The sequence below is a fragment of the Choloepus didactylus genome, chromosome 8, assembly GCF_015220235.1.
Source record: "Choloepus didactylus isolate mChoDid1 chromosome 8, mChoDid1.pri, whole genome shotgun sequence".
Taxonomy (NCBI): Eukaryota; Metazoa; Chordata; class Mammalia; order Pilosa; family Megalonychidae; genus Choloepus; species Choloepus didactylus.
In genome coordinates, this window is record NC_051314.1 from 52,571,327 (window position 1) to 52,585,531 (window position 14,205).

At 35.1% G+C, this 14,205-nt stretch overlaps 1 protein-coding gene across 4 annotated transcripts in view; it reads right to left on the reverse strand.

Moving 5' to 3' along the window:
- NAV3 (neuron navigator 3) overlaps positions 1–14,205 on the reverse strand; it is an 855,568-nt gene that overhangs the window by 11,271 nt on the left and 830,092 nt on the right. For all 4 annotated transcript variants that reach the window (XM_037846473.1, XM_037846472.1, XM_037846475.1 and 1 more), the window contains 4 exons: positions 8,410–8,564; positions 7,281–7,352; positions 6,517–6,713; positions 5,461–5,579 (listed from right to left, as the gene is read on the reverse strand). In XM_037846473.1, the coding sequence (XP_037702401.1) occupies positions 5,461–5,579; positions 6,517–6,713; positions 7,281–7,352; positions 8,410–8,564 (543 nt within the window). The remainder of the gene's footprint in view (positions 1–5,460; positions 5,580–6,516; positions 6,714–7,280; positions 7,353–8,409; positions 8,565–14,205) is intronic.

Consider the following 14,205-nt stretch of genomic DNA (forward strand, 5'->3'; position numbering starts at 1 on the left):
CCAGGCTTTGTTTCACCACCTGTTCCACCAATTCAAGATTCTTTGTTGCCAATGGACCCAATGGGATAGTTCATGACACAAGTGCTTCTTTTCCTCCTGCTGCTCCTGAAAGCATATATGGACCACCAAGAATACCTTCCACCAATGGATTTTCCTGGCTTAGAATATCTTTCAATGGAAATGGGAACTGTCTGTCCATAAAAGGGTTTTCCTTTCCCATATATTAGATTTCCCCTCCTACATTTTGGATTTCAACCTACATTAGGGTTGATTCAGTTTTCATCTAACCTACTACTAAACATCCAGAACCACAGAAAGAAAGTTGAGATATTTTTATCCCTGTTCAAAAGTAATTTTTAAGTATCTCTGTTTTTGTTTGGGAAACTGGTATTTCTTAAGTGATTATACTTTTGCCCAAATGGAAGCTTTACAGAATTATAATTCTCAGATCCTATTTCATAAATAATAATGATTTAAATATTAAAAAAGAACTCATTCACTTTTTAATGAGATCTAAGAAAGCTGAGCATTCTTAGGTATTACTGATTGTGGGTTTTAAAAAACTTTCTATGTATTAGCAAACAAATATGAAGTAAGGAGAATTTCATGTATAATTAATTGGATCACAGTTTATTAATATTGAAACTGTAGCCAGAGAACAAACAATTCACTTAAATAGTAATTTTAACTTAAGCTTTTTAGAATATTGAAGAAAAATTTTCATCCAGTTTTTTTTTTTTTTTTTTTTTTTTTTTTTTTAGTATAAATGATAAAAACTGGCAGACTTCCATCCTAGGCAGCAAACAGTTTAAAAGGAATCATGGAAAGTGACAAGATATACTTTAATTAAAAACAAACCAAAATGAGAGTCGGAAGAAGATGGCAGCATACATAGAGAGGAGTGGAAGCTAGTTAGTCCCCCTGGAACAACTAATAAACAACCAGGAACAACTAGTAAATAATCTGGAAAAACTGCTGGGGGAAAAATGTGACTGTCCACACATCATACACCAACCTGGATTTGGAGGAATGCCCATGATCACAGCATAAAATCTGTAAGTAAAAACTGTGGACCCGAGCTGAGATCCCCTCCCCCAAACTGCAAGGCCTCACTGTGCTAGAGAGCAGCACTCTCTGAACAAGTGAATATACCTCAGTCCAGCTCCAACTGAGGTTTTAATTAACAAATGTGGACTGTTCAATACAGGCTATGAATCCCCAACAGGCAGACAGAGGCTTTTGGTGACAACTGACCTTGGAGAGCCAGAGGACCTCTCTGGGAGGGAGGGGGAGCCCAGAGGACTGGGTGTTATCTCTGGCTGATGGGTGAAACTGAGGGTGGCCACAGACTGGCCCTGAAGGGGGGCTTTCTGACCGTTTTTCGGCTCAGTGGAGAAAGCCGCAGCCATTTTCAGTTCCCGGTACTCTGACCCAGACAAGGGTGGAGATAGCAGGATCAGAGAGACTATTTGAATGCAAATGATATCTCCCCAGGGGGTGTATCTTCCCTAAGAGAAAAAAAGTGATGCCAAGCTCTACTACCTGCCTTCCATTCAGAACCAGACCCCAGAGCCTGGGGGAAAACAACCATGGGCCACAACTCCTTACACCAGTCTGGAGTGACAGGCTGACAGGTGCCACCTGCTGGGCAGAAAAGCACAGTGGCTTGAGGCCTCAAAGGGTGTATCAGTCTTCTAAGACACACCCTTAGGGAGACCTGATACTGAATATTGCCCCCTTCTGAGATCTGAACCCATTCTGGTCTGGGAAAATCTGATTGGGGTAAACAAGGAAACCAGATGCCTAGACAACAGAAAACTACAACCTACACTAAGAAAAACAAAGTTAAGGCCCAGTCAAAGGACCAAATTTACACTTCAACTGAGATACAGGAATTTAAACAACTAATGCTAAATCGGTTCAAAAAGTTTAGGGAAGATATGGCCAAAGAGGTGAAGCGTATAATGAAAACACTGGGTGTACACAAGGTAGAAATCAAAAGTTTGAAAATACAATGGGCAGAATCAAAGGAAATGAAAGGCACAACACAAGAGATGAAAGACACAATGGAGACATACAACAGCAGATCTCAAGAGGCAGAAGAAAACACTAAGGAACTGGAGAACATGACACCTGAAAGCCTACACACAAAAGAACAGATAGAGAAAATAATGGGAAAATATGAGCAACGTCTCTGGGAATTGAATGACAACAAGAAATGCAGGAATGTATGTGTCATTGGTGTTCCAGAAAGAGAAGAGAAGAGAAAAGGGGCAGAAGCAATAATAGAGGAAATAATCAATGAAAACTTCCCATCTCTTAGGAAAGACATAAAATTATAGATCCAAGAAGCTCAGCATACCCCAAACAGAATAGATCTGAATAGGCCTACAGCAACACACTTAATAATCAGATTATCAAAAGTCAAAGATAAAGAGAGATTCCTGAAAGCAGCAAGAGAAAAGCAATCCATCACATACAAAGGAAGCTTGATAGGACTAAGTGTGGATTTCTCAACAGAAACCATGGAGGCAAGAGGGAAGTGGGGTGATACATTTAAGATACTGAAAGAGAAAAACCACCAACCAAGAATCCTGTATCTGGCAAAACTGTCCCTCAAATATGAGGGAGAGCTTAAAATACTCTCTGACAAACAGACAATGACAGAGTTTGTGAACAAGATACCTGCTCTACAGGGAGCACTACAGACAGAAAGGAAAAAAACAGGAGTTAGAGGTTTGGAACACAATTTTGGGAGATAGTAGCACAGCAATGGAAGTATACTGAACAAAGAAGACTGTGAATATGGTTGAAAGAGGAGGGTTAGGAGCATGTGGGACACCAGAAGGAAGGAGGAAAGATAGAGACTGAGACTGTATAATTCAGTAAAACCTAGGGTGCTCAATGATTTTGATAAAATGTACAAATTTGTTTTTGCATGAGGGAGAACAAATGAATGTCAACACTGCAAGGTGTTAAAAATAGGGTGGGATGGGGGGAAAATACAATCAATGCAAACTAGAGACTATAATTAACAGAAACATTGTATTATCCTTCCTTGAACATAACAAAGACAATATACCAAAGCTAAATGCCTATGGGGGGGTGGCGCACAAGGGAAGGGTATGGGACTCTTGGCATTGGTGATGTGGTCTGATTCTTTATTATACTTTGATTTGATGCTATCTTTCCTTTTGTTGCTTCCTAGCTGTCATATTTTTTTTCCTTTCTTTTTTTTGCTTTTGTCTCTCTACCTTCTTTGACTCTTCCTCCTTCTTTGTGGAAGAAATGGAGATGTCCTTATATAGATAGTGGTGATAGTGGTGAATACATAAATATGTGACTATACAGGGAAACATCAATTGTTTACTTAGGATGGAATGTATGGTATGTGAATAAAACCATCTTAAAAAATATGGGTTGATGAAGAAAACTTGAGGGCACTATATTGAGTGAAATAAGACAGACACAGAAGGACAAATATTGCAGGGTCTCACTGATATGAACTAGTCATAATATGTAAACTCATAGACATGAAATATAAGTTACCAGGATATAGAAAGGGGTTAAAGAATGGGGAGTGGTTGCTTATTATGAGCAGAATGTTCAACTAGGGTGAACTTAAACATTTAGACATGGACAGAGGTAATGGTTGTACATTGTGAGAATGACTAACAGTGCTGAATGTCTGTGAATGTGGTGGAAAGGGTAAGCTCAGAGTCACATATGTCACCAGAAGGAAAGTTGAAGGTTAAAAGATGGGAATGTATAAACAGTGAATCTTGTGGTAGACAATACCTGTGCTTAACTGTACAAATATTAGAAATCTCTCTCATGAACTAGAGCAAATGTATGACACTATAACTAGAAATTAATAATAGAGGGGCATATAGGAAAAAAATTTACGTATTGCAAACTACATACTACGGTTAGTAGTATTTTAACATTCTTTCATCAACAGTAACAAATGTACTATACCAATACTATGATTCAATAATGGAGGGGGTTGGTTAGTGGTATGGGAGGATTTGAGTTTCCTTTTTTGTCTTTATTTCTTTTCTGGAGCAATGAAAATGTTCTAAAAATTGAAAAAAATTAATTGTGGGATGGATGCAAAGCTGTATGATGATACTGTGGGCAGCTGATTGTACATTTTGGATCTTTGGATAATTGTATGGTTTGTGAACAATCTCAATTTAAAAAAAAACAAAAACAAAAACAAACAAACAAACAAACAAAAACAACCAAAACCACTACAAAAAATAGTGGTATAATCTATTTTCTTGGAGCCACTTTCTGGGGCTGGGTTGACTTCTACCTATGAAATTTTGCTATTTAAATCTAAAGTAACTGATCAACAGTCTTCTTTAGGATCTTAGCTTTTATCTCTGACACTTTAGAACATCCTTATAAGATTTATTACACTCACTGGGATAATAGTGACGTTTCTAAAGTACTTCCAAGCCACTCAATTAGATTAGGAGAGCATGATGGTAAAAGGAAGTGAAAGGAAGAAAAATAGATGACCAAGGATTTGCATAGAGTAAAATAAAGACTTAAAACTGCATTAAAGATGGCAAAAACATGAAAAATATAAACTATATCTTATTTCTTATAGCAGTTGTGATAACCAGAACTACAGGTTCTTAAGCAAAAACTGCCTAAACCTGGGATAAGTTATTGAAAATGGGACTGGATTCTTTCATGATAAGTTGAGTGACTATGTGGTACAATTCTTAAACATTTAACATTGCATTTTATAATTCTACAATTTCTTAAACTTCAACTCCAATGTATGGAAATACCTAGAGACTGATGGAAAAGGGATTATGTAACTTATTGAAGACAAGGTTTTGTGTTTAGTGAGGTATTTTGACTTTTTAATCAAGACTAAACAGAAGTCCTGGTTGCAGGGCCTCATGATGTAAGATAGGTGAGAGGAACAGCAGACACGCTGCCAAATCACTTGTCAGATAAAAGAACCAAAAATCTTAAAATTTAGAATGTACCCTCAAAAATGGTAAAGAATATTGGCAAGTAATGTAAAAGGATTTCAAACAACAAAACATACTAAAAACAGGGAACCTATAAGAAAAACTACTTGGTGCAAATTATGTGATTAGCTTATAAATGGCCAAGGACCATGTAAATCACGGCTCTCTCCTAAGATTAAGAGCTGTGCTATCTAATGAGAACAATCTGCAAACAGTCATGGCAATAAATTTGGCCTTGAATGTGGAGCTGTTGGAATAATTTTGCTTTCTTCTTTCCCTATATATCTGTTCTCAGATCAGGTGAAAGTAGTATACATTTTGATCTTTAAAATTTTACCACTATATTTGTATAGCTTATGCCTTTAGTTTTGCAATCATGAACAGATGACTTTTTTTTTGCTTTTTAATAAATTTAGGGTTTTTTTTTTTATTTGTTTTTAATAGTAAAGAAAATTGAGTCTTATACCTGAATACCTTCTCTCACTGCCTCCAGAATATAAGGTACCAAAGAATAATTCCAGAGATCCATGAACCACACTCTAGAACCTTCTACATCCATGGGGCAAGGAAGGAAAAGTCGGGGGCCTGAGAAAAAACAAATAACAACATATTTTTGAGAAGCATTGTATTTAACTGTCCATATACTTATTTAGACCCTATTTTGGGAGCCTTATATTTCCTGCAGGATTTTTAGAAAATTATGAGCTTGGCCAGTTTCATTATCATTAAAGTATGTTTTACTGAAGATCCAATCTCCCAGCCCTTTCTTTCTTTTTACAATAAGATCCTAATCTGAAGAACAACATATTAGAGTTAGGAGAGATCTTCAATGTTAACATCCAGTCAACACACCTCATTTTACAAATGAGGAAATGGTACTGAAATGAATTGTGCAATACAAAATATGTCATTATTTGTACAAGTGGTTAACAGCCTGGATAGTCTGACCTGAAATCTAGATATCTTTTTTCTAATTCTGTCTTTAGTGAGTATATTAGTATATCTATAACAATGGGAAAGGGACTTCTATATGTGTAACTTAAGAAGGATACAAAAATGAATGAATTTGTGCCAATTAAAGAGAAATAAACTACTTTGTCTTCACGAAAAATAGAGAACACCTAAATTATCTATAAAACATCTAAATTATCTCTAATTAAAATCTTCTCTCAGAACTGTATTTGATGAGCCATAGCTATAATTTGTTTTTAGCATAACAATGATACCCTAAAAGAGATGTTGTTTATTTCAAATCATCTGACTTTTACATATTTTTCTGAATTAGACTTATTTGATTTCAGTAATAACTTTGTAAATCATAATTGTCTGATAAAATGAATCTGTGATTAGAAATAAAAGTTTAGAAGAAAGCGAACTTTCAGAAGGGAAAAAAAGTAAACTTGAATCTTTGGAAGCTTGAAAAAGATCAGTTTGACTTGTTATTTTCAACCATCCAATCTGGACATCTTTACTGAGTACTCTTAGTTCCTGGAGAATGGCATATTGTAATTTTGGAACTCACCAATGGTAACATCAGAAGAACTGTGTGTTTCCAAAAAACTGTTCAGATGATGCCACGTCTTAGGAATCCAGTCTATAATTTTGACTAGGTCATTATTGCGTATGTTCCTTTCAATTTCTATCTCAATCAGTTTCCTTCGAAGATATCTGCCTAGAAAGCCTTTCACCGGTTCTGTATGGTTTGCACATAGTACCCACCTACAAAAACAGTGCAAACAGACAAAAATACCACAAGTCAACACCAGAAATCTTTATATAAATTAAATTTTAAGTCCACAGTGATTCCCTTTCCAATATAAAGTACAATATAAAGTAACAGTGTTCCTATTTCAATTGGTGACCATATTCTAATGATCAAAGGGCTTAAGAGATTTAGTATTAAGGCTTGAATGCAGCTAGCTCTTCTTTATGAGCTAAAGAGAAGCTCAGTGCATCAGAGATGCGTGGGAGTAATCATGAGCTCTCTCCTGGAAGAGAATCAAAAATCCTGAAATAGGAATTCTCTTCATATTCCTCATACTTAGAAGAAGAGCATTCTACATTAGCTGGTGACATAGTGAGCAGAAAAACTTTCTCTTTTTTTTTAAGAAATACTTCTGATTACAAAGAGAGGACCACAAAATGTCTACTTGAGAAAGAGTATCTGAAGAAGAGGGAATTACTTTCACACAACAGGTCACCACTGGCAGAAATTGTCAATGTAAAAATGGAAAAATAACTCAAAACAAACAAAAAGACACAATAAAAACCACAATTTATCTTTACCTGAAATTGTGATGCAGCTCTAGATTTGGCGATGAAGAAACTCCCTGATTCATTGTTCCAATAATATAGGGACTGGAAAAAAAAAAAAAAAAAAAAGAACAAAAAGAAAGGAAAAGAAAGGAAATTTACATGTTTTGGGGGTAAATGAGATTAATCCATACAAACTGCCTTAGAAAACAATTTAGATAAATATGGATTATCCTATTTTAAAATGGACTTAAAAGGGTACTTTTGTAATGTCAGGTTGGAAAAGGACAAAGATCATTTGGCTGGAAATTAAGATTTTAAGTTATAATTTCAGCTCTGGCATCCCCTCTCTGGGCCAGAGTTTACTCGGCAATAAAATGAAGAGGTTAGAATGTTACAAACACAACCATTTCATCCACTTTAGCATCTTATGAGTCTAATAAACTCCATTAATTTTCATATCTCAATATCTTTAGTTATTTTTTAAAGGTTCTTAATAACATGAGAAAATTTGTATTTTTGCTTCAACCCTTATTTTATGCCAATCTGGTTTCAATAGCTTTAATCTCTAGCATAGACTGATTGAGATATTTGGCATCACTATAACTAACATTACTTATTTTGATGTTCTTATATGCCCTTTCTTTAGGGGCGGGGCTGCAATTAATCTCTAGTGGGTGTTCAGATTTTTATACCATTCCTTTCAAAGTAAATATATAAAAATTAGATTCATTAATGGAGGGAGCTACATTTAAATATATTACATTCTTCTCTATAGAAAGGTTGTATTTAAACTTTGATATGGATTGGACATGAAACCAGAGCTCTAAAAGCTCCTCCTGGTTCTTAATTTCCTTGATTAAAACTAGTCCATCATAGATAGTTCTCATCCCCCAGACTTTTAGGATGTCTGTAGAAGCTCACTTAATCAAGGAAATAATGATTCCAGCCTTCACAAAAGTGTCTTGGATATAGTTGTTGAATGAATAAATAAATATTTTAAGGAATATGTATGATGCTTTAGAAACATGCTATGATTTTAATGAGGATTTATCAAATTATTGGCATCCATGATAGGTGTGAAAAGGGAGACTGGCATAAGAAAGCAAATTTGACCATCATTTTTTCATATTTTATCATTAAAATTTTTTGATAAGCATACCATTTGTTGTATTTACAGTTGAGAAAACCATTGAAGATGTCACTCAGAGAGCCCACATGGTGAAGATTATCAAGAATTATTACAACTGGGAGCTCTACACCATTATTATCAGCACTGCACTGTTCAGCCAGATTAGCTAAATACTGTTGCAATTCCTTTAAAAAAAAAATAAAGAAAACAAGTATGGCAATAATAAATTTATACTAATGGCAAACAATTCATATTTTAGGAATAACACTCTTTATATTCCATCTAGTACCTTTCATTAAAAACAGAGTGTTCACTGATATAAAACCTTAATCTACAAAGCAAAGAACATATACTGCTGAAAGAATAAATTGTTTAAAGCAAAGAGACAAGAGAAGAAGAGAAGCAAGCACAGAAGAGCCAACAGAGACACCTGCAGTAAGTGTAAAACTGTGAACACAAAGACATGTCCTTTGTTGTTTTTTTTCACTACAAAGAGGGAAAAAGAAAAACTTTTATGAAAAAACACAAATACGGAGACCTGATTCTTATTTTTGGTATCTCAATGATAAAACTGAATTTAGCAAACCTTATACTTCCAAGAATAGACTAAATCCAAAAATGTTTTAATTCCAATTTGTTTAGATGGGGTGCATAAAAAATGCAGTCCCAGGACTTGGATAAAAGTGTGGTTCCTTAATCCCTCTCCTCCCTCTCTTTCTCCTTCTCTTTTTCCTCCTCTCTCTCTCTCTTTTCCCCTGCCCACCATGTCCCCCACTCTCGCTCTCTATCGCTCTCTCCATGGAAGGAATGCTATGATTTTAAACAACCACATTTTTTTCCCCATGGGATAATTTGATGTTAGTATTTAGCATTTGGTGAGCATTGTGGTTCTTTTACAGGTATTATTCCTGTCTAAGTAGCTTTTACTCTAAATATGATAACCAGTTGGCTGATTGACTGCTCTCACAGATGGGTAGGCCAGACATATAATTAGGTTTCTTAGAGTTATCCTAATCAGTAAAAGCATTTCCATAATATTTGCATATTTACAATGACATTTTCAATTTGTAAATCTTGCTGAGGGTTAAAAACAATTCCACTATCCCATTTTCTGGCAGCTAGGTAAATATGTGGACCATTTACTTTAGATGCAACTTCCCTATAACATCACTTTTAGAATTAAAAGTAGAATTAAAAGTAGGAAAGGATAAAGCAACAATGTCCAGGATTTTAAGACATTTAGCAATATATTCATGCAAGACTGAATATAAAATGTATTAAAGAACTATTATACTAGTTGTCTTACATAGAGCAATTCATATTGAGTAAATGTCATCTAAATCAGAAAATACAGAAAACTATTTTTTAAACTGGTAAATAGTCTGGGCAATTTCATTTACCTTAAAAGAGAAAATGGAATTTATATCACTGATCTAGCTATATTTTGTCATTTATTCATTCATAAAATATTCACTATCTATCTACCATGTTTAGAGCCCTAGATCAAGCCCGGGGGCTGTACAAAAATAACAAAGCATTTTACTGCTATAATGGTGTTCAAATAAGTTTAATATTTATTAAGAACTGCATCTGAGGGTTAAAAAGGGTAACCGGATAAATAAAATGTGGTAAATACATACAATGGACTATTATTCAGCCATAGAAAGGAATGAAGTCTTGGTACATGCAACAAACGACATGGATGAACCTTGAAGACATCACCTTGAGTGAAATATGCCAGACACAAAAGGACAAATATTGTATGATCTCACTGATTTGAAATAGAATAAGCAAACTAGGCAGAACCTAGAATAAAAGTTGCTAGGGGATGGGGTGGGGATAAGGAATGGGAAGTTCCTATTCAGAACAGGGTTCCAAAACAGAAGTGTTTTGGTAATGGGTGGTGGTGATGGTAGAACAACATTGGGAATATAATTAATGGCACTGAAATATATATCTGAATGTATTAAAATGGGAAATGTTAGAGTACATGATAACAGAATCAAATTTTTTTAAAAAATCCATGGAAGTACACTAGACAGTGAAGCCTAAGTTAAACCATGGACTAGAGTTAATAGCACAATTATAAAAATGTGCTATCATCAATTATAACACATGTTCAGCACCAATGCAAGGTGTGGTATAGGGAATCCTGTATTTTTATGTATGCTTTTTCTGTAAACCTACCACTTCCTTAATAACGAAAAAAAAAAAAAAAAAATAGAACCCCTACACACACACACACACACACACACAAAGGTAATCAGACTATCTTACCCTGTAGGCTCTAAGAATTTCTACATAAAGGACTGAAATTTAAATATTATAAATCATTTCAGTATAATGTCTTAAGTGTATGAATTATGGAGGAGATTTAGGATAGCTGGTGGCTGTCAAGGAAACCTTTTAGTAGGAGGTAACCCTGGAGCATAGTGAGGGCAGCAGAAACACACATGAGTAATGAACTTAAAAAAGACTATGTGAAACATTCCATGAGAGAGGTTAAAGCAGGAATGCAGCCTGTAGGAGGAAGAGGGATTAATTCCAATTGGGGATCCTGATCGGTTTCATAGGGAGAGCACTGGAGATGGCTGTTAAATAATGAGTAGAATTCCAATAGCAAGTTTGCAGTTATTCATTCCTTTAATACACATTTAGCAAGCACCTATGATGGGCTAGGTACTCTGGCACCAAGGATTCAGAGCTAAAGCATAATTCAGTATTACAGGAATTTAGAGTTAATAAGCAAAGAGACAGGTCAACAAGAGAATTACAATACAGTATAAGTGCACAAAACACTATAGTGTGACTGAATAGAGGCCTCTAACCTAGCCTTGAGGTTGAGAGAACAATGGGCATACAAGGGGGGAGACCAATGAAGTCTAAAGAATAAAAAAGGAAATCTAGAAGATATGAGCATGTGATGTTTTTGGGAAATAATAAGTATTCTGTTGTTGCAGAAGAATATGGCACACCGTGGTAGTGACAGAGATGCGGAAAGAGAAAATCAAAAGATTTTAAACCACGCAGAGGAATTTGGATTTTACTATGTAAGCAACAGTAGAACCACAGATTTTTTTTTTTAAGTAATGGAGAGTGATTTACTCAAACAGTATTTAAGAAGGGAAATGGAAATGTTAAGGATATGATGATTAATTAGAAATGGAAAAAGCATTCAAGAAATTTATGGCCCAGAATAGAAGGTTATGCATGTACACATATAACAATAATTCACAGTTTAAAAGAATACAATATTTAAAAATATATAGACCAATATTTTATTTAGAGCATATAAAGATTACTTAAGGAAAGCTGCTGGGAAAGAGTTTTTGATGGTGGTATCATTTGCTATTAATCCCTTATCCTTATGATTGAGTACTATTTTGATGTTTAAAAATGGGAGAGGAGCTTTCCAAATAGAAGTAAAGAAATAATCCATGTCAAAAGCATCTATATAGGAAAGACCTAGTAGTATATGGTTTGCAAAAGCAAATATTGGCGAATAAATTGGAGAGAAAAGTTTGCAACCTTGAACGACTGGTAAGATTACTGGACTTTTCCTGTAGGCAATGAAGAAACAGTGATTGTTCTGGGGATCTGAGGAACACAGTCAGAATCATGATATAAGAGTGTGGCAAGGAGGAAGAGAAACCAGTCAAGAGAATATTGAAATAGTTGAAGACCAGAGATACTATCAGACTGAAGAGTAATAGTAGAAGTGTGGGAAGGTTTTTGATCATATGCAAATAGCAATGGGAAATCGGAGAATTTTAATGTGGTAAGATTATAATTGTGAAAAGATATTCTATTTGCCATGTGGTGAATGAATAAGGCCAAAAAGGGAGTGAAGGGAAATTTAATGGAGGATTTGGATCAAACTGTTAGGAAGCTATTGAGGTAGTGAGGTGATAGAGAGTGCTAGTTTGGGTGGGAGGGTAGTGGTGGTGGAGATGAACTGAAGAGGTAATTTATGATATTTTCCCAGAGCTGAAATTTGTATTCCTAGACATGTGCATGTAGCAGGCTAATAGAAACATTTTTGTAAGCTAATAGAAACATAGGCCTACTATTTGGGAGAGCTAAAAGGGTCCTTTTGGAGTCAACTACGCAGGTGGTAGTTGAAGCCTTGGGAGTCATCCAGATGAGAAGATAGAAGAGAACGTTGGGAAATATTTTCATTTAACTGGTAGGTTAAGAAAGAATAGTTGGTGAAAGAAACTGAGAAGGAGCTTACTGCAGGGTAAGAAGAAAACAAGGTGAGAATGATCATCATGAAGGTTGGAAGAATTTCTAGATGGAAGAGGTCAACTGCAGCAATGTTTTCTTCTTAACTTCTTTAAATAGAAAACAGAAAAAAGACATTGTATTTGGTATCTAGGAAATTACTGGGTGATTATTGGAGAAGCAAGGCTATAAGACTCTAATATGGCTCTCTTTCATCTTGGGTGGGGTAGTAGATCCCTTTTGGAATCCAATTAAAGCTATTGAACAATTGTATGTACATATAGGCATGCACACAGAAGTTTGTCAGTTAACTTAAGGGCTTTTCACAGAAGTCTCTGAAATCACTTCATGATTCTGAAATCACCTGCTTGATTGAGGTAAAATCTTAGACTGAGGTACTGATGCATTAGCAGCACAAGTTTTATGTCCAAGATCTAGTCCGGCAGAAGAAGAAAATAGGTATATCTACCCGATGGGCATTGATAATATTAATCCCATACTTAGAAAGATATACACGGAACACAGCAGTTATATAAAAATTGTTGATGACTGCTTCCTTTGATTTCAACTTTAGATAACACTAAAAATGAATCTGCCAAGTCAAGTTTTCTGATCTTTTCCCACCTAACATTCCAAGCGGCTTTAGCTGACTATGTATTCTTCACTAAATCCATCTCTAGCCTTCTGGGCCTGCTATATAAAATGTCACAAAATATAATTGTTTATGTGTACTGCTCTCAATCAAAATACTCCAGCTGGCAGCTTGAGAGAAGGTTTGAAGAGTGGGAAGAGGGACAGAATGTAAAATGCAGAGGTACCAGAAACATGAAAAGATTTTTTTTTTTCATTTGATGGTTCACTGTTTGATTTTTTGGAATCATGCAAATGCTTTTTAGCTTTTTCTTTCCATTCCTACCTATGGCATAGCATAAAGCATGCCAGAAATTACACAGCTTCATTTGAATTGTTCTAGGGAAAGAATTTATTATTTTATGCCTCATTCACATTGTACTTTGGTAATTCTATGTGTTGGCAGCTATCCCTAATACAACCTGCTGGTCATCCCTCCCTTTCTTTATACCACCTTCACTTACCCATACCCCCTCTACCCCCCCAAAATAACAGTGTGGATTGTCTGAAAATTTGGCAAGAATTAGCCAAATTCTCTGGCAATGACTCCATCTAGCATTACTGACAGTCCATTCATATCTTACAGACATAAAAGAAACGATAACCCTTTGTTGTATTTTGTACGTTCGTGATGCTGAATCCCATGTGGTTTTGTTCCATGGGTTTCTTCCTATTACTGTTTCTTAGCATCATTAGCTCTGTTCAAATGCTCTTGGCAATGCTTTATTTCTCATTATTTTGCAATAACAAAATTGAACTGACCAAATAATGGCACAAATGTTTTTCTTCTGAAAAAGTAGAAAATAAGTATTTTGGAAATATTTTATCACAATTCTTAAAAGCACAGTCAACATTATACTGACAAAGAATATCTCCAAGCACTATAGTGATATAAAAGAAATGAATGTAACAATCGATTTGGAGGGAGGCAAATTTTATAATTAAAATAAATTATCCTACTTTATTTTAATA